The 25,152-nt window shown below is 38.3% G+C and overlaps 3 protein-coding genes across 3 annotated transcripts; 2 read left to right on the top strand and 1 right to left on the bottom strand.

The window, feature by feature from the left end:
• Positions 1 to 1,404: 1,404 nt before the first annotated feature.
• On the top strand, positions 1,405 to 7,317 carry LOC104930131 (creatine kinase S-type, mitochondrial). The gene is made up of 10 exons (XM_010744845.3): positions 1,405 to 1,491; positions 3,210 to 3,376; positions 4,004 to 4,202; positions 4,286 to 4,381; positions 4,470 to 4,691; positions 4,822 to 4,907; positions 5,502 to 5,625; positions 5,766 to 5,900; positions 6,015 to 6,140; positions 7,055 to 7,317. Exons 2-10 carry the CDS (start codon positions 3,234 to 3,236, stop codon positions 7,169 to 7,171), a joined length of 1,248 nt encoding a protein of 415 aa, XP_010743147.1. The 5' UTR covers positions 1,405 to 1,491; positions 3,210 to 3,233; the 3' UTR covers positions 7,172 to 7,317.
• Positions 7,318 to 9,292: 1,975 nt separating this feature from the next.
• LOC104930133 (CD59 glycoprotein-like) lies at positions 9,293 to 10,428 on the top strand. Its single transcript, XM_010744846.3, has 3 exons — positions 9,293 to 9,383; positions 9,463 to 9,564; positions 9,701 to 10,428. Exons 1-3 carry the CDS (start codon positions 9,335 to 9,337, stop codon positions 9,868 to 9,870), a joined length of 321 nt encoding a protein of 106 aa, XP_010743148.1. The 5' UTR covers positions 9,293 to 9,334; the 3' UTR covers positions 9,871 to 10,428.
• A 2,931-nt stretch (positions 10,429 to 13,359) lies between these two features.
• On the bottom strand, positions 13,360 to 22,105 carry LOC104930134 (corticotropin-releasing factor-binding protein). Its single transcript, XM_010744847.3, has 8 exons — positions 22,085 to 22,105; positions 21,814 to 21,969; positions 21,577 to 21,664; positions 20,886 to 21,043; positions 19,903 to 20,110; positions 18,462 to 18,616; positions 15,526 to 15,646; positions 13,360 to 14,952 (listed from the first exon to the last, which is right to left on the bottom strand). Exons 1-8 carry the CDS (start codon positions 22,088 to 22,090, stop codon positions 14,798 to 14,800), a joined length of 1,047 nt encoding a protein of 348 aa, XP_010743149.3. The 5' UTR covers positions 22,091 to 22,105; the 3' UTR covers positions 13,360 to 14,797.
• Between the last annotated feature and the right edge of the window lie 3,047 nt (positions 22,106 to 25,152).

Here is a 25,152-nt window from a genome sequence, read left to right as displayed (position 1 = left end):
AGTGCTGTTAAACTGACTGGAGGGTGGCATTTGTCTCTCAGTTGGAGCTTTATAGCAGACCAACCAACACGACTGTTTCCTGTTTCTGTGGGACAGATAGACGACAGTTAGATGAAGTTCACTACAACACTGTGGGCTGACATCATGGCCTTATCCAGTCAAAGACAGTAGGTAACAGGCTTTGTGAAAATTAGCAATACTGGACATGAAATATCAATTTAGAGATAAACTGTAATGATGAATAAAGTCGAATAAAAGTGTGAGTATTAGGCCACACATGTTTGTGTAGTATTTTCACCTCTTTGTGAAACTTTTTTCCACACCCTCCATGTCAGTACTGAAAGTGGACTTCACACTGAATGATATATACTGTAGCTACAATAGAAATACCTGTGAAATACTGGAACATTCCTTTTGACCTACAGTACTGAAAGAAACATTTAATTGAAATTAACGTTAGATTAACCCTTTTATTTAATTGATTGGCAATAATTCCTCATAGTTAAGCCTTTCATAGACTCCATTGTTGTAAGTGTAAGTAACAAAAATTGTAAAACCTTTTTTTTGATCTTATGAAACCTGATATGTAGAAAATTACTCACTTCCTGTTACGAACAAGAGTCTATTTGGATTTATGTTGCTGGAGATTAAAGGCAGCACCAATCACATATATAGAGAGCATATGGAAATCCATTGTTTTACAGATGGACTCTGCAGCATCTTTAACTAAACCATCTTTTAACTAAGTGTATCATTTTCTGTAGCAGACTTCTGAAAAAATGTCGTCAGTTAAAAATGACGTCTATGATATATCCTAAAATTAGTCATGAAGGTGATACAGAGGTGATGAATAAGAGCTTTTGAGCGGTTAAAGAGGGTCCAGTGTTATCCCAAACAGGACATTAGGGTTAAACCTCCAGCTGATATGTCACAGAGCCCTGAACACATACACGGCCTGGATCAAGGTGGTAGGTAATATTTACTCTATTGATTTATCACAGGTTTCAGAAATTACTATGAGTGGTGCTGCAGCTAAGACTGATCGATCATCCCAGTTATGTCAATAATGTGTGTAAAGGAGCAAAGTATTTATGGTCTTAAATAAGTGTCATCTGCGTTGTAAAGAGCACATAAATTAAATCATAAAAGTCAATAGTATGTATGTATGTATGTATGTATGTATGTATGTGTGTATGTATGTGTGTTTGCATGTGTTTGCATGTGTGTGCATGTGTGTGCATGTGTGAAGAGGCAGGCAGACATGCTGACTGACAGTAGAAAGAGGATTTTCTGTCTGTTGCCCAGTGAGAGGCTAATCCCGAGCCAGTGTCCCCATCTCTCTCTCTCTCTCTCTCTCTCTCTCTCTCTCTCTCTCTCTGATCCCGTCTCTGTTCTTCAGTCATCTCTCACTTTGCAGATCGAGCCTCTCTGGATTGAACTGCAGGAAACTCACTGACCCTCCGTTGCCTCCATTCTTCAGACAAACCTCAGGTGAGTAACAGACTTTTCCTCCTCAGCTCTTGCTGGTCTTCTCTGTCTGTGTTTTCAGCCTTGTTATTCTTGTGTGCTTCCTCTGGAGAAGTGTTGCCCAGGGCAGTTGTTCAGGTTAACTTTGGTTAACCTTTTGGTTAACTTTATTCATTAGGAATTTTGATCGAACTAGAAGCATTGACTTTCCTTTTGAAAAAAAAAATAATATTCTGAAAGATAAAAATGCATTTAAATTGTTAGAGAGCTTGCAAAGAGCTAAGTAGGTCTGAAGATATTTCAAAAGTTTTAAATCATTTAAAATAGAAATTAAGTTTTGTTTTACAGCATGTCTGCATACATTAAGAGACTCAGCCTTTTGTTTTTTACTTGCACACTGTATAGCCTACACAGCAGCCTCTTGTATTAAGGCCTCCTAATCTGCCTGATATTAACAGGAACCAGCCTCCTGTCAACAACTGGTCACCTTAATTTGCCTATCAAAGCTCCAGCAGACTGACCGCTTTTACATTTAACATCGATAGAGGAAAACTCAATCGATGTTAATGTTAATGTGTCAAATTAAATCCATTCAAATGAACAAAATATACTTAACCATTTAAAAAAAGGTCAAAGGCTACAAGTGCCTCTCCTCATTACTTTTCCTCTTCATTTAATCTTCTGGTCTCTGATGGGAATCCCTCTAATCCTACCGATTCTTTTGAGTGTCCTCTTACCCTATAACCCCTCCCCCTGACCTTTAACACATCCTATACAACTCATCACTTCTCCACACTTTCATACCTCCTCTTGCTCCTCCTTTCAGTGAGTATCTCTGATATCTCCCTCTTCTCTTTTGGAAGTCTTCCTAAATACTTACTTACTACAAGTCCATATTTTTTCCATAACTCCTCTCAAACTCATTTGCCCTCACTTCCTTTCTCTTCCTTTCATCCTCTCCAGTATTTATTTGACTCGTCCTCACCACCTGCCCACTTGCTGTCTCTGTTTGTCTTGTGTAAGCTAACTTACCATCCCAGGATGTCATTTGACAGACAGAGACATTTGCATTTATGTTATGGATAATGTGCAGAGATACAGAAGCATCTCATAGGATTGCTGTAATGTTAATTTATATTGCAGTTATATGTATCTATTTGTCCATGTAATACATTTAATCCAAAAATATTAGAGAAAAGACAATTTAGGTAAGCTGTCCTTTGCTTGATGTCAGTATCAGTTCTGATGTTTGATTGACATTATCAGGCTGACAAAGTGGCAATAACATATCAAATTAATATGGTGGTAGCTCTCTCAGCATCCAATCACAAATTATCTGATCACCTGAGCCGGTGGCTCACCCAGAATGACCAATCAGAAGGCTTCCTCCTTGTCTCCAGAATAATCTCATCACACAGACTGCAGGAGTATCTGTTACTTAAGCATTTGATAGCTTAATGCAATTAGTACTTTTGTCTGAACATGTTCCTGTGTACGTGTGTGTTAATACATCCAAATGTAAATGCAAAAATGGTTGAAACGCAGCTTCCATTTGTGTCCTCACAGATTTCAAGACTTGAACTCCTTTAATATGTGTCCATTTGTGTACTGTGCTTTAAAAAGCAACAAATATAAAAAGTAAAATATATTTTACGAGCTGCTGATAATTTAAGATTTTTAGTTTAAATAACACAGACTTGAAAGTGATGCAAAGTCACCTCTGCCCTCTGACCTTTCACCAGGTAATAATCCCAGACCACGTAACCATGGCGAACTCTTTCACCCGTATGATATCTGGCCGTAACACGGCAGTGATGTTGGCCAGCATTGGAGCTGGCACACTGGTCTCTGGATACCTCCTGAGTGACAGCACTGCTGCAGCTGACAGGAAGAGGGTCTATCCACCTAGGTACGTGTGTGAGTGTGTATGTGTGTATTTGTACAGTATTTCAACAATCCACCTAGTTTCCAAACATTATTGTTTCTTTCAAAGAAGATATTAAGGCAGCTGATTAATTTGGTACAATTACAAATTAAAAAACTCTCAAGCACGTTACCTCTGCATTCTGAGGTTTGCAGTTCATACAAACCTGTTCATGGTAATGCACAATAATGTTTAAGTTTATTCAGACACAATGCGTGGTATATATGCATGTGTGGTATGATCCAAAGTGACGTGAGATAAATTCGTGTTTTTTTTCTCACTGCTGAATTTCAACAAGACTGTTTCTGTCACCAGAGAGAGGCCAGCAGCTGTTACTACATAATTTCTTGGCAAAGCATCCCTCATTAATTACAGAACCTCATGTTTGCATATCTGAAAGATTGAATGATTAATGGGCAAAATATAAGGTACTATGCATAGTTATATATATTCAGAAAACGGCAGACATTTATGTTTAAATTTCTGTATTTCTGAAACACCACTCCTGCAAACTAAATGTTTAATTTTAAAAATATATCGGTAAGGTTAGAGAATAGGCTATGAAAACAGCTCTACTGGTAATAAAATGTAGTTTTTGATCAATTTCTACAGTGCTGATTACCCTGACCTGAGGAAGCACAACAACTGCATGGCATCTGCAATGACCCCAACCATTTATGCACACCTGAGGGACAAGACAACCCCCAACAACTGGACCTTGGACCAATCCATCCAGACTGGTGTGGACAACCCTGGACACCCCTTCATCAAGACTGTGGGCATGGTAGCTGGAGATGAGGAGAGCTATGAGGTTCGGGTTAATGTTTTTGTATTGAATTATTGTGTCTTCAGTTCTGAAATGGGGAAAACTGAGTGTTTGATTTTTCTCATTAGGTGTTTGCTGAGCTCTTTGACCCTGTGATCAAGGACAGACACAATGGCTATGACCCTCGCACCATGAAGCACCACACTGATCTGGATGCTTCCAAGGTCACATGGTCTTGTCCATTCATCATTTCCTGCATAGTATTCTTGTTCCTGTCACACATATAGTGACCTAATACTTTTTCCTCCTCAGATCACCTCAGGAATGTTTGATGAGCGCTATGTGTTGTCATCTCGTGTCCGTACCGGTCGCAGCATCCGTGGACTGAGTCTTCCCCCTGCATGCACACGCTCTGAGCGTCGTGAAGTGGAGCGTGTGGTTGTGACAGCTCTATCTGGCCTGAAGGGAGAGCTGGCTGGTCGTTACTACAGCCTGGGAGAGATGTCTGAAAGAGAGCAGCAAAAGCTTATTGATGTTAGTGCACAATCACACACACACACACTCAGAGACAATGTTGGTTTCTGTAATTTTTTCTGTTGAACTTTGCCATCTAATGCCCCCTCCTCCCTCATTCCTCTGTCCCATTACATTACTGGCCAATCAGGATCACTTCCTGTTTGATAAACCGGTGTCACCTCTGCTCACAGCAGCTGGGATGGCCAGAGATTGGCCTGATGCCCGCGGGATCTGGTAAGACAAGGGAAAATAGGTCTAAAAGAAGTGATGATGTTTTTGTGGCTTAGAAAACAAAAGATTATGTGGAAAACATTGTGCCCCCATTGCTGCAAACCTTAAATTCATTGGAAAAACAATAAACTGACTCACTTGCTGGTAGAATTCAGTATATTAGTGTTGTTGCTTGTAGTATAACCTGAAAATTGCACCTGCAGCTCTAATAGGTGACGTTACCTCCCGCTTGAATGATTGAATTATCCTTTTGATGTTTTTTAAGCAGCTGCTCTGCAGTGATCAGTCTTTTCCCTCCTCTGCAAAAAGTCTTTCCTCATGCCCCCTTTTTCATTTACTTCCATAAGTCCGGCTTCAGGATAATTTCCTGTTTGATAAAGTAATGATGCTCCGACCCACACCTCCTCCCCAGCTGTGCCTTCATGGCACATGACAGGCTTGACACCTGAAGCATTTACTTTGCTGAGTGTGATAAAAAAAAAACTGATTTTCTTCCGAACAATTTGTATCAGCAGATGTATTTACGTGGACGTCAAAACCCAGCTTTGAATTGGAGATTCATTTTACCTTCCTGTTCTTCCTGTCTCATTGTCTCAGGCACAACAACGAGAAAAACTTCTTAATCTGGATCAACGAGGAGGACCACACAAGGATCATATCCATGGAGAAAGGAGGAAACATGAAGAGAGTGTTTGAAAGGTTCTGCAGAGGTCTTAAGCAGGTATGGATGTTTCCATATCTTCTCAAACCTCCACAGCCTAGTTTTTAAAACAATCACAGTCAATTCTTTTTATTTTCAATTTGAAATATTTCATCCATGCTTCAAGTATTTAAATCTAGGTTATAACATTTTTCTTTTAGGTGGAGCAACTAATTCAGGAAAGAGGCTGGGAGTTCATGTGGAATGAACGTCTGGGCTACATCCTTACCTGCCCTTCTAACCTCGGCACTGGGCTCAGGGCTGGTGTGCATATCCGCCTGCCCTTCCTCAGCAGGGTAACGCAGAAAACACATTGGCAATAAATGACAGCACACACATGGACACATATTCCCACCTTGTATTATAATTCTGATGTGTGAAAATGATTCAGTGTGATGGTTATGATTTAGGACCCCCGCTTCAAAAAGATCCTGGAGAACTTGAGGCTACAGAAAAGAGGCACAGGAGGTGTTGACACGGCTGCGTCTGGAGACACTGTCGACATCTCTAACCTCGACCGTCTGGGGAGGTCAGAGGTAAACACTTAGAGAGGAAGGCAGCAGCTGAGGTAAAAAGTGTAAAAGAGCAGCAGACAGAGTCAGACAGAGAAGTGCAGGCATGCCAACAGGCGTGGGCTGTGAATGACCAAACCCCCTGCTGTTCTTTAATCTGTAATCCTGGCAGGGATATGCCAATTGAGGTTAAAAGACTTCTCTTTCCTGATCTGACCCTTTCATGCTACACTTCCCCACAGGCTGTGATGAAGACCTCCAACTGGTATTAGACTGTTAAAGGTTATAGATGGATAAGGTCAGGGTTATGGTTAGAGTCTACCAATCACAACCATGCAGAGAGAATCCTACCTGAAAGGCTAAACTCAGGGAGCAAAATTCCCAGTGCTGTTAGTTAAACATGCTAATGCTGTGAGATAGCAGTTAGGTAGTAGACAACACAGAGACTTTAAACTTTAGAAACAATGTAAAAAGGATTTGGGTATGACAACATTTTGCAATGAAATAGGAAAAATCAAATAAGTGTCAATCAAATTAGTTTTGTTCTTCTTTCCTGACTGCACACAGTGTATAGTTTAACAATTATTTACATTTTATGTCTGAAAAGATGAAAAAGTACCTCCATAACTCTATCGTCTTTTATTCTGGATATTCTATGGATATGTAAGTTCCCTCAGGTGTTACTTTTACACTCCTGATATCATCTCATGAAAATTCAGTCAAATTAATTGTGAAAATCTCTTTTTATTTTTTTTATTTATTCCAAATAAACCAGCTGTTTTCTGTAATTTTCTTTAAAATAAACTAATCATTGCAACTAGATGGATGGCTGAACAGTCAGGATCACAGTGGTTTATGTGGACATGAATTCAGATCTAACCTGAACCTAACCCTGAATGATCATGTGATTTCTGACACTAGTTATTGTATATTTACAGGTGGAGCTCGTACAAGTAGTGATTGACGGCGTAAACTACCTAATTGAATGTGAGAAGAGGCTGGAGAGGGGTCAGGACATCAAGATCCCTTCCCCCATCCCTCAGTTCAGGAAGTAAACTTCACCACTGCTGGGAATCCTGGTGTAGAGCAGGCGCTCCAACCGCTGGTCACTAATATGTTGGTCTTACAAGATATGCACGGCATATATAGCGCTGTACTGACTTACATGCCCTATAAATTCATTACATGTACATGAATTTAGAGCGCAATAAACTCTCTTGATGAACTGAGCAGTGTCTAGCTGGAGTCCCTTGTCATGTTCAGAGGTGTACGAGTTGTTAGCAATTTTCCTCTAAACTTATCAGATGGTTTCATTTAAATAAAAGTTTGAGGGCAAATCATCCAATATTTCATTAAAAAAGGCAAAGATTAGATGAAAATCCCCAAAAGTAATACAAAATTGTGCAAGTCTTTTTCTTATTTCCTACCCGGGTCCTCCCAGATTACTCTTGTGATTATTTGGAGGGGGACTGACCCCTAGGTTCGGAACCACTGGACTAAACTAGCAAATGGTTTGTAAGGTTATACCTCAGTTAAATACTGCTTCAACACTCATCCGTCAGTATCAGTAATATATCGATTACTTATATAACAGCTATTTTTCTTTAATTCCAGTATGTTTACTTGCTATTTAAGTACATTTTGTTGATAATACTTTGATGCTTCTTGAATTAAGGTATTGAATGCAGCACATACTTATACTGTAATAGTAAGGAGTATTTGTATATGTTTGTTTTAAGATCTCAATACTTCTTTCACCTCTACCAAGTCATATTTATCGATGACACAGATGTGACAAATAGAAGATTAAATTATGTTTGAGATTATATAAGAGCTAGAGTTAGTTCAAATAGAAATTTAAGCACAACTCAAGTGCTCACAAAGTACAGGACATACTCTGACTCAGACTTGACCTCAGACTGCTCTGCTAGTTCCATCTCTTGCTCAGACAGAGATGTTGTTATCAGGCCGGGGCCGACTGCCAAACTTAATAAGATGGAGCTATATTGGACAATAATGTCATGACCTTTGCAACCCTATAATTAGGTACTGAATTAAAGTGTAATTAAGTACTTGTCTTGCACTATAACTCACAGAAAAGACTATAGTCACTGTTACTGCAGCAAGTAGGCTGAATGATCTTTTTTTCTCTCTGTTTAAATACTGTCAAAAGAAAACCAAATAATAATAATAATAAAAAGCATCCAAATGATGGATTACTCCTCAACTGCTGGTGGTTAACCTGGCATTCAGACCTCACCTGCCTCCTGTATAAGGCCTTTAATCCAGGGGTAACAGGCCAAGCTCATTACTGACAGACACCAGACAGGCCAAACAGAGGTGGCTGCTCAACACTATACCACACCTAGTTTCATATTATTTTACATGCTTAGGTTAGGAGAAGTGGGGATTATACTTTATAAATAAAAGCATACTGCCAGGAAAATAGGGTTCTAATTATTTGGGTGAATGGTCCTTTTAAATCCTGCTGCTCAGAGAGTCTTTCCGAGCCTCTTCCTTTTCTGGCAGCAGATTAATGACGTAGATCTATTAATGCTATTAAAGATCTACACTAAAGAGCTCAGAAGCTTTGTGTGTATGAGTGTGTGTTAGCAACGAATGAATGCTGCGATTATTGCATTCTGAAGGATTCATTTGATGGACGCTAAAATTGGATTTTCTGAGCAGGGATAGTGAATAGCCAAATCATGCTTCACACACAACCAATATGGATCTTTAACCACTTGAAGTGTATTGTCAGCATATATGCAGTATTTCTATGAAGCAAAAGTAAATTTATACGTCTGTAATGTCAATATTCTGCCATGGTATGCCATTGGTGATGTTTTTAGCTGTACTAACTCCGATTTGTTACACATTAACATCTCCAGGTGTGGCAGCTTCATTATCTTTTGTTTTGAGTGTGTCTTACATAAACACATGAAAATATGTAGCTTCAACTCAAGTAAAACAAACTCTTATTGACACTGGAATTCCTTAGAAACGTGGATAAATGATGAATAGGTGTGACTGTACAGAGCCATGAACAATAAATGATCAACATTAAACTGTGGTGGACACTCCCCAAATGTGAACTCCCCAGACATACTTGTTTGTACAAACCAGTGTGGAGAGGGTATAAAACACACAGATAAGTGGAAAATGTTCATTTGACATCAGAAGTCTGACAAGTTTGAAGTTGTCTGCAAAGAGTCAAAATGAGGCTGTGTGTCTCTTTGGCGTTCATCTCTGTGTTGCTGCCAGCAGGTAGGAGCAACAAAGATACAGAAATTTAGTTGATTTTTGTTGGCCTTTGTGACCATTTTGCGCTCTCCATTGTCTGCAGCATGTGGGTTAAAGTGTTACACCTGCTGGGGTGCAAACCCTGGCACCTGCAATCAGGTATGGACATGTGCTGACCATTACGACCGCTGTGCCACCACCATTGGTAAGTTAAATGTACCACATATTATACATATATGTGGTGTGGTTTTCATTTTTTCTCTTAGTACAGCCATAATGCTGTTAACTACCAAATCATTTCACTTATTTCATGGGACTTTCCATTTCTTTCTCTGTTGCAGTTGCTGAAAATATGATCACCAAAGAATGCATGAGAAGTGATATGTGTGATATGGTTTACTCTGATGGTCTCAGATGCTGTACTGGAGACCTGTGTAATGGAGCGAAGCATACTGGAGTCTTTGTACCACTCCTTCTTATGCCTTTAGCCATCATTACACTCTGCATTTGAAGCTTAACATCTTAACATTTGTGCTTATCATGGTACAATGAGTGTTCAAAACTGAAGGAAGCATAATCTTTTGGGGTAGTGGTGATATTTGAATTATGTTTGGAGCCCTTGTAAGAACCTTTGAAATCTGAAATTCTGGTAAACCACTGAAAGTACTAATTTTTGACATATTTAACAGATACTGTATATTCTGTAATATTTGTTTACATTTGCTCACAATTAAACAACATATTTGCTGTAGCATTTTTCTTTCAGACTGTATATGATGTCAGGAGTGTCTTTCCTTTTCAAAAAATCTAATACATCAATGACTACATTCATACAGGAAAAACATTGCCTGGCTTATTCATATGCCATATTTTAAAGAGGAAAAAACAACTTTGTCTGGGAAGGATTTCATGTGTCATTCTGTGTATATAAACAGTAGAGGGCAGTATAGGAGAAATCACAACGTGGCACACGCACACACACACACACACACACACACACACACACACTTTGAGCTGTGAGATGTATCCTGTAAGCAAAGTCGGTGTTTTAATGTGTTTTTAATGTTCAAAAGCTAACAAACCCATTAACTGCAACTTTTTAGTTTTGGCAGTTTGAAAGAAATAAAGATTTACTTAAAGTGTTCATTGTGAAGAATTTTATATAGATCTGTTCAAAAAATGTGCAGACCAGATTTACAACCCAATGGCAGCCCTGGGTCACAGTTTGATTTACTGGAGTAATTATACAGAAATTGTATAATTAATGAACATTTTTGAAAGTGAAGTCATAGCCAGGAAATTACCAATTGACCTTGTTTGCACTTCTCAAAGAGCAGATGAAGACCACACCCAGCTGATTATCAGCTTTGAACTCTGTTCAAAGTAGTTTATTATACAGTGACTGCGTTTAAACAATCCTTGCTTCACCCACTATTGAGGTCATGTGGTCTACAAAACAACAAAACAACTAGGACTTAACCATTATGCAACAATTCCTCTATGCCTGTGTGTAAACTGTGTTCAGTTCAGGGCACTCGATCACGTCATTCTGTGATGTTTGTGGTTAATATTTCTTTAGGTCATCAATAAGACGGAGTAAATGAAACACAAATCTACATAGAAAATAATCTAGTTAATCTATAGCGATCATTTAGATTAGTCAGAGAATTTTTCAAACATAATTACACCAAAACACACATGAAAACAGCCTGTGAGTCACATTGTGCAAAATGGAGCTGTTGCACATTTATGAGTCACGTTAACTGTAAGTTTAACTGTGCAGGATGAAAATTGATAATTGTGATAAATTGTTTATTACGCTTTATATATAAATGCTGCAGACCCCCAAATGACTCTAGGCAGACGCATCATACTGTAAATAACAGACTCTGATGCATTACAATATGAAGAATGTACTGTATGTAATTTGTTGTGATATGTCTGCTTTGGGATCAGTGGCTGATGTAAAGTTGTGATGTAGATTGATTTAATGCTCTCCAAAGAGGCAAAGAGAGCCGCAGAGCTGCGTAAACTGGTAGCTAATACGTTGACTAATAGACGTGTGCCTTTTCACCAATGAATGTTTATTTATGGCTGAAAATGCTTACAATCTGTAGTGGTCTTGCTGTGAAGTAAGGCAGATTTATGCACTTTCCATCAGACATGTAAAACACTACAATCACATATCAGCAGGGGTTTATTTGCCAGTCTTTCAAATGTCCTACATGAGCCAAGCTGACAGGTAAAAGGATCAAGATGCCTGAGATTGTGTTATTTTTGCTTTGTAGAATTATACTATATAAAAAATGTAATTTGAACTCTTTATAAGCCCCAGATATGGTACAATTACATCTGGTGTTATTCTAAAAGCTGTCACGCATAAGGAAACAGTAAAGTAAAGTAGTCTGAAATGAAAAGAAACAATGTCTCCAAACACTTCTCACATTAAATAAACAAGCAGTGTTAAAAGTAATAAGTAATAAATAAATGAACTGATCTGCATTTATTTGGAGCAATTTCATCCATTCAACCCATAACAGAGATTTGTTTTGTAACCTCAACAGTACCCTTGATATCATAGTTAGCATTATTTATGGATTATATTGTTCACATTAAGTAGTTTGTGAGTTTAGCATTGTTCATGCCACATCATTTTCACTATAAGAACATGGTAGGTCACACATATGTGACTACTATTCACTAACAAATGTTACATGTCAGTTAGGTAACTGGAACTTCTGTATAGTAAACGGTGTCAGTCAATTGCTAAGTCATAGTTCATTTTGATTTTAGCCTTGTGCCTCAGAGTCAGACCTCATGTGGTCCAGACCTGTCCCGGAAGCACATGAATTCAATTAGCTCTCCCTCTTTGATGAGGGGAATTTTGCTTTGCCACTAGTCCAGAAACTCAGATGTCTCTGTGACAGTTTTATCATGGCTATTTAGTTTGTTCAACAAATGGACCAGTCCCACCAGATGTTGAGGATAGGCAATAAATGATCTCTCCCTCCCAGTATAAAAACAAATACTGAATGGGTCGTCGTTTAGCTCAGTCGGTGTCTCTGTGACTCTTTCCTGCGTGTCATTCCCCATCTCTCACTCCCCACATTCCTGTCACTCTTCAGGCTGTCTCTGTCAAATAAAGCTCAAAAAGAATAATTATAATGAATAATTTAACTTTGTTAAATATGTTTAATGTTACCCAAGTCATTTCATAATAGACCAAAGCAAACAGAAAATACAGTGTGAAAAGTATATAGTAAAATAGTTGTAACATTTTTCTCTCTATAGTGTATTCATAATCAGTCCAGTGTGAATAATATCTTTATAAACATCATTTCATCTTTATGTTACTTCAGTGCTATTAATAAAGCAAGCATGTCTCTTTCAGTATAGAGTCACATCTCATCCACAAGAACTTGTGACCCTTTTTGACCTGACAAGTGACAAACTCATTTCCAGTCCACCATCACAGGCCACTATAAATACAGTAGTATTGCTGTACCCAGTGCCAGAAGAAATAATCAAACTTTATCCCTTTCGATGGCATCCAAAGTGTGTCTCATTCTCTAATGAAGACTGAAAATTGCAACACATCAAGCGAAAAAAGACATCCGCTAGTTAATTGAATCATCACGGTTGAGCAGGTTTGAGATTAATTCTACGTAAGGAGAAGATCAAAAGCGAGCCACTTAGGCGAATCTCGAGGGGAATAAGAGCACTGAGGCTTGTGGGATAATCCCATTACGAGCTGCACATTCGCTCAGAGTGAGGATCCACAATTGTACAGTATATGTACAAGATTAGGGCAGTCAGTGATGGAGAGGGGTCACGAGCAAAACGGTGTCCTTACAGTTTTAGAACATTCTGGTGTATTATTATGCACTGTCAATATTAAGCCTTTTTAAATTTAATTTTTAATTTTCACCCACTACGAAAGCTATTTCAGAGTTTGTCTCTGGAACAGATTGGATTACAAAAAATAAGCGAAATGCATGCGTCATTGCTTAATACTCGTTGCCAAGGACATATTTTAATACACTGGATTTCATACACACACATTTACATCGTACATATACACACGTATCATTGTAGGATATATGTTATATATGTTAACGGCTCTGTCTATACAGGAAACATTTGATCTAAAATCTGAATTTATTCTTCTGGAGTATTGGTGTAACGGTCAAGTGTGTAGGATTTGGTGGCATCTAGTTGTATAGTTGCTGATTGCAACACCCTCTCCTCACCCTCCCCTTGCTACTATGTAGGAGAATTGCATGAAATGCAGGAAAAAACAGAGATTTTACCATAGTTTGCAGCAAAACCTCACACCATCAAAAGCCTGTAATTTAAAGGAGACCACAGCCACACTGGTGGCTTTGTGAAGTTGTTCTCACACGGTGCTTAGAGCTAAATGCAAATGTTAGCATGCTAACCTGGTAGCATGCCAGTGTATTCAGTATTCACAACAGTATACAGGAGGTTTAACTTGTTAGTCGTCTTAGTTTTGAGAATGTTAAATGTTCCAGCATATGATCATAAACTGAAGTATTAGACTAATAATTATTCGAACCTTGTGATGTTGTAAGATCAAACATTAAGGAATTACCAAATTTATTGTAATTCATCCAGAGGGGGACATGAATGTCTGCACAAAATGCCAATCCACCCAGTAGCTGCTGAAGTATTTGTTTGGACCAAAGCTGTGTCACTGGCTAAAAAAGCAAGGTTTTAATCCCCTGATCTCCTACATTAACTGCCCTGATAAAAAAAACAGTTGCTGCTCAAGGCAGCTCATGGGTATATATAAATGTGATACAGTTTTGCTGGAAAAATAAGTCTTCTGCCTGAGAAATAAACATTACCAAACCCAATACCACACAACTGTATTTATTGCAGAACATAACAGTAATGTGGTTGTGGGTAAAAAGGACAGATCCTGCAGAAGCATACTTGTAAAACAAACCCCAAGTGAACATGCTGTTCTATAATCAAACAGAAGAAGGCTCATAAAAACAGAGTGAGTCACATTAAAAATGTGCTTTATCATGCAAGTTATATTTATTTTCATATTGTCGAAGCAATATAAACAGAAGAGACAGCAGCGATGTAAAACCTCCCAGAGAATACTGAAGCATATATAAACAGAGGGAAAGTTTAAAAGAAATGCTCTTGCCAAGAAATATAATGTACCACTATTTTTTGACAAATGTCTTAAGAAGAAAACAATGAAATCCACTATCATCCATGAATTTGAGATTAATTAAAATAATCCCTCAAATAAATATGCTAAGATAAAAGCTAACATGACCAGGACACTGAATAAAATATTTGGCAAAAACAATAAAAAAATATTTGTTAATAGCATTCATCACTGGTGTATTTACAGAAAGATGAATGATTGTGTGTGTGCATGTTCAAAAGTGTGTGTGATCTCATTCCACAGCGCAGAAGTTATCCAGACTGTTCTCTCGGGCCTTGGGAAGCTCACGTTGTTCCAGTAGTCGGTACTGAAAGGAGACACGGTTGATATAGTTCCCACTGGACACCAGCCTCACCACCGAGTTATCACAACCAATCCTCATCTGAGCTGAAGGTCCAAAGAGAAAAACAGATGCTTTACATTGGAGCACATACAGAGGATTCTTGTTCTCCAGCCAGCCCTGCATATGACAAGTGTCTTTGATCTGTGTGTGAAGTGTTGAATTGTATTAATCCACACCAACTGGTAAATCAATAAAGATAGTACAATTTAATATAGTAGTAGTGGACGTATAGTAGAGCACATTACAAGTCAATGAAGGGTTTCTTTTTCCAGTTTTAGTAAAAGATCCTTTATCATACACTTTTATGGGCTGTGAGTGTGCGTCACCACGACAAACATTTGTTTTGTTTTTAATTATTTTTGGACTTGTCTTCAGCATAATGTGCAAACATTTCTATAATTGGAAGCATATATTAATCTGCTACTGTAAAATGTTTGTTGATCATAATATGCAGCTGGAATTTAATCCATAGCATTTAATTCATACAGTAGCATCCATAGCAAAGCATAGCATTATATGATAAAGCATAGTATAGCAAAGTATAATATAGTTATTATGCAGTACAAAAAGTCAGATTTCAAAATTGTCACTGTTTTGATGGAAACCTGGAGACTCACCGAGCCCACTGAGGGAGAAACACAGGTCAGCTACAGGGTACATCTTAGAGGTGTCCACGCCATTCCCTCCTAGCAGCTCTACATAGTCACCAGACCCTGAACAGCCCGACCAAACCTGCCTCTGAAAAAACAAACAATAAAATATGGTGCAGAAGTGTAACTAAATGTCAACTAACCAGGTCCCCATTTTGTTGATTCTTGTGTCTACCAGCACATGCATGAGGATGGTGTCGCATGTAAGCCATGATACACAATGAAGAAAAATATAAGCAATAAAAAATGAATGAAAACAGCTTTGAGCCAATGTTAACAGAGATGTCAAGATGCAGGTTACAAAATATTCAAACAGTTGACTTCAAGACTTTGCATTCAGCACATTTGTCAGGTCTCAATGTCTTGGCAAGACATACTGAAAATAAACATAACTGTGTTTTAAAGGAAGAAAACATTTCCAGCTTGGTCTCCATTTGTTGGTTAATGTGCATTGATCAGAGCAATAATTAGAGTCACAGTTCTATCATATCAGCAGTAGCCTTGATATTCTGTTGTTCAGAATAATACTAAATACCCTCAAACTAAAGGGTCTTGCAAGGTTCAGTCCTTGGTTCATCATGTTTTCTATCTATGCTCTTCTTTTATCATACTACTTATATAAAATGTGATTACATGCAGCTGTATTTGGCTGTAAAACTGGTCGGGCAAATTTTCTTTGAAAACGTAACACTTGACTTTGGAACACTTACAACTTTCCTCAATATCTGAGTAGAAATGTCAGGTTGTTGTATTTGGCCCAGCAAATGCAACACTCACAGTTTATCATAATGTCAGCAGTCTGGCAGCCAGTGTCCAAACAGCTGCCAACATCCTCAGGAGTCATTTTGTTTTGTTCAGTCTTTTCATTAGCATGATTTACGCCATTTCTATGGACTTCATGTGGTGTTTATTACTGAAAATCTTTGGAACTGTAACACTTGAACCATTAAGTATCTATTTATCTATTTCCATACTTTAAATATTGACATTTTTCTGTTAACCTTTTTATGCAATGTTTGATTTTTCAGGTTTTTACATCACATGTTGCAGCTTTGTTCTATGAGTTGAACTTTTAACTTTTATGTACTTACTGGTGGTTGTAGGCTTCATTTACTCTTCTTGTAACCTTTGGTATTCTTTTATGGTATTTGGGAAAATGTTTATGTAACTTTACTTACAACTTTACTTTTTTTTGGCCACTTGGGGGCAGTGCAAAACAAGTAACATATTAGCACTTTTTAAGTTGTCAAGTCAAGCGGACTAGTTAGCTAACACTTTAGTGTTTTGTATATAATCTTTATTGTTAGTATAATAACATATACATCAGAAACTTACCAACATCTCTAGTGAACATTCAATATGAATGGTTCACAGTTTACTGTAACTGTAACGTTCAATGCTTGGTTTTGTTCATGAAATTAACTGATTGAAGCCCCTTCATAGTTATTGTATGCCCACACAGGTGTTTTCACTGCCTAATTTGACCTGTTGCCATGGAAGTCTAATTCGGCTCTGTTGCACCTGTTAAAGCAGAACAACTGCTGACAACAGAGTCATTTAAGACACCAGTGTGGGTCTGTAAACGATTAAAGAACAAAACAAGCTAAACAGAACATTGGGTTTTGGACGACATTCAAATAGCCTGGATTATTTACAGTTTACTGCCAATGTTTTTCAGTTGCTAGAGTATCCACGCATGGCAACTGCAATATGGATAAGGTCAAAATAGGACAAATATGTTTATTCGCTTTCTTGCCAGGAGTTACATAAGACGATTGATACAACTGTCATGTCCGTACAGCGACACTAGATAGCTGTAGAAGCCAGTTAGCTTAGCTTAGCTTAGCATAAACAGTGGAAACTGTCCAAACCTACAGTAATTTTTACACTTTAGTATTCGTCTTGATTAAACAAATAAGATGTTCATTAGAGGTGGATTTTGTTATACTTGGACGGAGCTGGGCTGGCTGGTTTTCCACTGTTTCCAGTCTTTGCCCCAAATCATGCTAACTATCTCCTGGCTGTAAAGAACTATTGATCATCAACTCTATGAAAGAAAGTGAATAAGTATATTTCCAAATATGTCATAGGGTCATGATAAAGTCACCCTACTTACTGGGTTTCTATGAAAAAATAATTTAGATTACTAGTTAAGTGAACAAAATATTGCAGAAAAAAGTTTTTGGAAATACTGAAATACATAAAACTCACCTCACACAAACTAAATCACTTCAAAAAGTCAATGATGATGATGATGATGATGATGATGATGATGCTATTGCATGCTATGCAAACTGAATTTCATTTTTGTTCCATTTCAACTAACAAAATCCTGTACAGCTGCATCAATCTCTTAAACACTTATTTTTCTGTTGCTATTTTCACAAATATAGTTACATAGCTACATACATCATGTCAGAAGATTGGGCAATTGCTTCTCTAACTGGCGGAAAGAGCCATCATCAGCACAACACCAGGCCCATGTGAATTGCAGAATAAATCTCTGATGTGGGCAGCCATTCAGAAGTTTAGGACCAAGCTACTGGAACAAGTGTTTCCCCTCGATTAGGGTTCATGCTTAGGAAAACGGGATTAATTCTGACCAGAGGCTGATGGATCTTAATGGTGAACTGAACTTTGGTAAATAGAAATAAAATTATGTCAAGCTGCATTAACAAAAAGGTTCATATGATTAGTAAAACTGGTACACAGACAAACACATGCATCAACATCTGTTTGAGATTGCACTACCATGGTCAAACTATAGGCCTGTCTCTTTAAATTGCCATAATACTGTCTTTGTGAATTATAAAGAAGAATTAAAGAAGAATTTCAGTAAAGTGAGAGTACTTCGTCTATGACTGAGAGAGGTGTATGTTTGTGTGAATCTATGTGTATCTCACATGTGGGCTGAGCTCATTGCTCTTGGCCTGCCCGAGGCTGAGTTCTGTCAGTCGGACCTCCACAGGATAGATGATGGAGAAGCTGCAGTTCCTGCGCTCGTATGGCATCACCATTGTGAAGCTGCCCTCTGGACTCTGAGACATGATGTTACAGGCTTTTCACACACACACACACACACACACACACACACACACACACACACACACACACACACACACACACACACACACACAGAAAGAAGGAGGAGTTTCGAATGAACAGTTCCCCATCACCAGAGAAACTCATTACTGACACCTCATGTCACAAATTGGACACAATCGAGACTGACTGCAGGGAGGGGACACAATTAGGCCTGAGCATGAAAATCCAATTCGAGTTCTGATGAAAAAGATAAGAAAATAATGAAATCTGAATTGATAACAGTATGGTACATTAGACAGGCACCAACAGGAGTCGGAACACTTTACTCCTGCGGGCATGTTGTTCATTTAGTGACATTTTCATGGTGAAGGATCCATGCCAATCAACACTGAGGAGAGAATATTAGAATGAACATTATGGAGTATTATTTGTGTTGCAAGTGCAAGATTTACACTTTTAATGGTTGTGTATGTGAATCATTTTCCACCTGTCAATCACATTTACAGAGGAACATAATAAATATAAATAAAATCTGCTTTTCGTGTTAATGCTGCTTGTCAGTGCATTACAGTTTTCAAAATTAACTCTCCTAAAACGACAGTCCCAAAATCAGATTAAATATTTTTTATTCATTGGCCAAGAATAGTCTATGCATGTTAGGAGGCATACCATGTTGCTGATATATTATATATTATATCTAAGGTACATCACATCATTGCATGTAGCTATATGCTATTTTGTGTCCGGTTTTATCCAATTGGAGCCACCTTGTAACACAACAGGTGCCTGTGATCAGATTAAATGTTTTTTTTTTTTTAATTGTTGACAGTTGCAATTAGTCATCAATATATTAATAAAATCTCACACACTGGCCTGAGATTTATGCTGTTTGTTAATAGATAATCCACTCCCTTTTCTGCGTCAGAGCGCTTTCTTTGTCTGTCTTTAAATCACAGTCAGATTGTGATCGTTATGTTGCTTGACACAGTGTTAACACAGCAGCTGGAAAACAGGTGCATCCCCCTCCTTCAATCTTATCCTGTCGCTCTCGGCCTTGATTAATGCTCAACCAAGTGCAAATGACCAGGAAGAGTACACATGCATGTACCACCAGCCTAGCACTCAACACACATAAACAACACAAATCTGATTTAGATGCAAGGCCTTGGTGCTTTTTTTTCTTATGATTTTGTTTTTTATTTACAATTTAGATATATTTGTATGAATCCTGCATCTGTTTATTTTGCTTTTAGATTTTTTAGCCCTCAAGTGACTTCAAAGGTGCGTGGCGGGACTCACGGAAGGGGTTGTGTAGCTTTTTGACAGCGAGGGTGAAGCCGCTGTCAGGGCTGTGAATGCGGAAGAAGATCATGGCAACATTTTGAGAGGAGCGGCTGGTGGTTCCTGCTGTGGAGGAGCAGTAGTCTGTGTAGCGCTGGTGTAGAGGGAGCTGGTGGTCCTGTCTGCTAGGAAACTTCTCTCCCTTCAGAACCCAGCCATCAAACATCTACAGGAGGAATATACATGGAGTGAATATAAATATAATATAAAATATGCTATGTTTATATTGTAAAGAACGTAAACAATGAATCAGGATTTCAGAACTTGATGGCGCAGAGAATGTATTCTCAATGCACTTACACAGGAATAAACAGGCTGAATAGTATGTGAAAAAATAGGTGCGTATATAAACAGTTGCAGACTTGAAATAGTACATCAGTTTCCCAAATGTCCAAATGTATGACTGTCTTTGAATAACCAAAGAATGTGTTAGCTCATTAGCAAATACTGCTGTAAATCATATTTAATTCCAGGGATAATCCAATGTGAATTTTGGTCTATAAATATTTTGTAAATCTCATCTCTGTGTTCAAAAACTGTGCTGTTGTGTTGGGCATCTTTCTCTTGCCAAATAGGACCGATCTGTGCAGATCTCATGTAACCACAATTAGTTATCAAATAACACCTTGACCCAGCCGACAAACCCAGTTATAAAGTTCTTCTCCCTGCTATGCCTTTTACCAGTTTGGCTCACATGGACTGAAAAAGCAGTCTTACGGGTGGTTTGGCTTTAGAACTAAAGCTTCTCTTCCCACACTGGCTCCGGGTAATGTGACCAATGTAGTGAGGATCCGGTGTGTTTGCCCCTTAAATCTGGCACCGTTTTAATCAAACAAAAGAAGATGAAATAGAATTCAATGGCAAAGGAGTGAACTTCCTGTCCTCTACTCACAGCAGGGGTTGGGGATGTGTGGGTGTTATTTTTGGTGCATGGAGCCAACCTTGATGAAGTCTCCGGCACTGCAGTCGATACTGACGTCAGACAGCTCCAGACTGATGACCTCACTGGGCTCAGCGATGATGAAAGTAGCACAGGCCAACTGTGGCTGAGACGCCACGAAAGTGAAGTAGCCATCAGTGGCCAGCATGTCCAGACATCCTACAAACCACACAGACACACATATTGACAAAATGTTTTCACTTGGCATTTGACCACAAGAAAGTAAACATGGTGTGAATAAAATTAGTCATGAACTCAAAGTGTGATAAATATCATGGTCACACATAACAAGTCTTGCAGTGTCCAATTAACAAGTGTTGACTGGAGAGCCCATGCAGTAGAGCTGATGAGACTCTGGGGGGTTTATACCAAATTTATCTAGAAGTGTTAATTAAAAGTGGACAAAAAATGACACTGTGTTAATTTATGATATTCTGCTGTGTACACTTTACACTTGCAACAGGTTAGAGTTTATGTACAATAAAGATGTAGGCATGGATTAACTGACTGACTGATCAGCAGTACCTGTCTGGACACTGGAGCTGAAAGGAACACCTCTCTAACACTAAATGTTTTCATCTCACCCCTTCACATACTTTTAATTGTGAAATCGTTTACTTGTTATTTGCTAAGTGGTCAGTGTTAAGCATAATCAGCTACTGAATAAAGCCATTGTTTACTGCTGCACTCACTGAGAGGTCGGCGGAAAATAAAATCCTCTGATTCTCTTTTCTGGTCCAAACTGAGCAGAGAGTATAATCCATCTGCAGCTTCGTTGTCCTGAATAAAAAACATAAAAGAAACAGACGTCAAATTCTATGTTCCAGCTGTAGTCGCCCAGAAACTTTATGGACATCAGTTTAACCTGCCTAACTTAAACTTGAAAAAGCAATGTGGCATTATTGATTATCAATAAAAAAAAGTCTCACCTCAATGTAGCGACTGAGCCCCATCCTTGATGAGAGGGAGATCAGGAAGAGGAACAGCTGTGTGCGCAGAGCCACCGACATGCTGAAGTGCGTCTCTCGGTAAAGTGTTTTCTGAAGCTGAGGGTGGAAATAACGGCGCTGCCTGAGCGGTGGCAGCTTTTATAGCAGCACAGACAGACAGGCAGGCCTACATCAGAGGGTCTCTGAAAAACACTGAGCCTTCCGGACTTAGAGTCATTTTAATCATGTGAGAAAACCCTATCGTTCTTACCAGCATAATGACTCTTGGCTGTGTAGGAACTGCGCATGAAAGGAAATCTAATTAAAAGGCATGATGTAAACCTGGCAATGGTGAGGTGGTTATAACATTATAGTGTCACTTTATTCATGGGAATAACGCTAACATGACAAATACTGAAATTAACATTAACATCTAGAGAAAAAAAAAACACATGTGAATTTAGATCTATAGTGCCTTTGCATGAAAATGAACCTTATTACACTTTCTTTAGATGAATGAGTATTGGCCCTGATAAATAAACACAATGACATGATAAATTCACATACACATTTTTTTTGTAAGTTCAAAAATATCTAATATTGCACAAGAAACATGAATTTCAAATTATTTTGTAAACATGCAGATGGACTAATACCCTACAGTAACATGGGTTCAGTTCCCAACAACATAGCAGGCATTCAAAACACAACTACTTGCAGCACTTGTAAGTGGGAAGCCAGTGAGGGATCATAGGGCAGCGGTGGCCTACATTTTAGAGAAGCAGGTTTTTGACTGATGGAGGTTACCACTTCAATTCCCAGTGAGGTACAGGTCTAACGCCCTCAAGAGTCCATTTTATGAAAGCTTGAGTGCTGGGCTACATCATTGTTAAATCCCACTGTGTATCATAGTGCCTGTTTTTTCTCAAGTCATAAACATTTGTAGGAGTCTGGGATTGTCTGGACAAGGTGTAGCTTATCATCTGTCTCCACTGGTACTCATGACGCTGCCAGCTGTACCTTATTTTGCCCATGACTTCCTTCTCCTCTCTTCCTTCCCTCTGCTCTGGGATCAGTGACTTGTGGCCTTCACAACTAGTTTAACCAGTTTCTGATTACTGTGCTGGATATTAGCAGTGATAGGGTGAAAGAGACATCAAGGGAAGTTGGATATACTTTTAAATAAGCTTCTCCATCTCCCTGTCATTAATAGAGAAATCATGAGAATGTTTTTGTGATCTTTTGAAAAAAAAACAAAAAAAACAAGAGCTCATAGTGGATATATTGATACTGACAGCAAAAGCCAATCAACAAATTTAATCAGAAATGTCTTTAAGTATTTATATGTTTATATCAAGTATAAACATATTCAGTAATCAGTTAGTTGGTACTGCTAGAAGAGTTAAACTCAGCAATAGGATAAGAGAGTGGTCGTTAGAGTATGACTGTATGGAAAGGTTTTCACAATATGGCCACTTGTACAGTTAATACATGACCAAGTGATGCTCCAGTATGACTCAGTCAGAGAGCCAAAGTATTAAAATGTACAGCTGTATTCAAAAGCGCATGTTTTAACAAAGCACAGCTCACAGGTGCATTGTTGTGTGGCTGAGCTGTGTGTATTCATGTTTATGTCTGGTTTTCTTTTATTTGTGATTTTCTAGTCTGCACAGTACTTTGGTCAACATGTTATTTTTTTAAATATGTATTAATAAATAAGACTTTACTTGACTTGAAAACAAGAACACATTGTAGAGAATCACATATTCAAAGCACAGAGCACACAAAAACGAACAGGTTAGGAGAAAGAAAGAAGGCAGAGAGAGAAGCTGTGATGTAATTCAGTTTGTAGTGACATAACAAATTAATTTAGATGAGACTAATTGTGATTGTCCATGCTGCCGTTGTGAAAGGTCAAACCCAGACGTAGCTGAGTGTAAGAGATGATGATCATCCTGTCAGTGTTCATACACACTTCTGATAGAAGGCGAGATTCTGTGTGAAGCTCTGGTCTGCAGTTAACTTAAATTAATAAGAGTTGACATTTGTCATAGTGATGAAGGTCTGTGACACCACACACAGGACTACAGACCAAAAAGAAAACCAAAACAATAATGAGTGTATAATGAATAACATTTGGTCTAACACCCCCTCAGACTGTTGTCCTACAATGCTGATGACCTATTCAAGGTACATTACTTTCATTGCCAGTGGTCAGTGATAATAAGGAGTTGTTTAACAAAGTTCTTGTGCTAAGAAGATGTCTGAAACTATTAGCCGGGGTCTTGCTATGCATGTGTGTTTTGCTAATGTGAATGACGGCAGAGGAAAAGGAAAATATTAGCAAAATGCTACTTGATGTGTGTGTAAGTGTGTGTGTGTGTATTTCATGTGCTACAACTGCTTGTCCCTTGGCGATTTCACAGAAATGCTGCAATATATGTCATGTGTTTCTGTGATACATACTATAATTGTTTAAATCCAATTTATTAAATGAATCGATAGATTTTAATGAACAAGTAACCCCACAGTCTCATTATACTGCTCTAAATGATGAACAGATATATCAATTTACATTACGCAAGTTCATCATCGGATCTAATCTAATCTAATCATATCTAACCTCCCACATTACCACCCTCAAACCCTCTACCCTTTTACTGAAAATCCTGATTGAGTCACTTAACACCCTGTGCTGCACAGAGATGAACTTTTGTGCACATTTTTAATTTCTGTGCACATTGCAGAAATCAGGACGAAAAAATGCAATCGTGTAAAAAGATTAAATCAACAATTACATAAAGTAAACATGACAGCATTCAAAGCTATCCCACTAACATGTGATATAAAACCTCAGACCATAAATATTAATTAAGCTGTTAGAATCAGTGGATTTTATTTGGTATACAAACGTTGGCAAATGTCCCTGCTCTGATGTTGGTGAACATTAAAATTCAGGTCTGTTTAAAATGATGGAAGATCCATGTCCTCAGTGGAAGTGCCAGCTGCCTCTGTCTCAATAAGACAACAGACTACAGCACCATCTAGTGGCAAATGTAGGAACACCAGTCATTAATTTGGGTCTGTGAGGTTTATTATAATACAAGATGGGCATGAATTAGAATATAACTACACTACACTACTACTTCCTTTAAAGGCGACTGATTCTGCTCATCAGAAGTTTCTTAAAGATAGAAGCAGTCAAGAAAATTTGAATGAGTGTCCTCGGTGTCTGTCACGATTGCCTCAGCTGTTTAGATGTGGCATTCACCTCTCCATGTGGTCAAAGTTAAATTACAATAATTGTCGAGACATTAGTGTTTTAAGCCCTGCCTTGTA

This window comes from Larimichthys crocea, chromosome III (assembly GCF_000972845.2).
Source record: "Larimichthys crocea isolate SSNF chromosome III, L_crocea_2.0, whole genome shotgun sequence".
Taxonomy (NCBI): domain Eukaryota; kingdom Metazoa; phylum Chordata; class Actinopteri; family Sciaenidae; genus Larimichthys; species Larimichthys crocea.
Note: the sequence above shows the minus strand (reverse complement) of the source record. Positions and strands in the feature narration are given on the sequence as shown.

What these genes read in the sequence shown, in the direction of transcription:
- LOC104930131 (XM_010744845.3), top strand. Translation starts at nt 3,234, where the DNA reads ATGGCGAACTCTTTCACCCGTATGATATCTGGCCGTAACACGGCAGTG. An exon ending in CTGATCTGGATGCTTCCAAG is followed by an intron (nt 4,382 to 4,469) that starts GTCACATGGTCT and finishes TTTCCTCCTCAG; the next exon opens with ATCACCTCAGGAATGTTTGA. An exon ending in CCTGATGCCCGCGGGATCTG is followed by an intron (nt 4,908 to 5,501) that starts GTAAGACAAGGG and finishes TCATTGTCTCAG; the next exon opens with GCACAACAACGAGAAAAACT.
- LOC104930133 (XM_010744846.3), top strand. Translation starts at nt 9,335, where the DNA reads ATGAGGCTGTGTGTCTCTTTGGCGTTCATCTCTGTGTTGCTGCCAGCA. An exon ending in CTCTGTGTTGCTGCCAGCAG is followed by an intron (nt 9,384 to 9,462) that starts GTAGGAGCAACA and finishes CATTGTCTGCAG; the next exon opens with CATGTGGGTTAAAGTGTTAC. An exon ending in CCGCTGTGCCACCACCATTG is followed by an intron (nt 9,565 to 9,700) that starts GTAAGTTAAATG and finishes TCTCTGTTGCAG; the next exon opens with TTGCTGAAAATATGATCACC.
- LOC104930134 (XM_010744847.3), bottom strand. An exon ending in GTGCCGGAGACTTCATCAAG is followed by an intron (nt 20,111 to 20,885) that starts GTTGGCTCCATG and finishes TTCCTCCTGTAG; the next exon opens with ATGTTTGATGGCTGGGTTCT. An exon ending in TTTCTCCCTCAGTGGGCTCG is followed by an intron (nt 14,953 to 15,525) that starts GTGAGTCTCCAG and finishes TTGGACCTTCAG; the next exon opens with CTCAGATGAGGATTGGTTGT.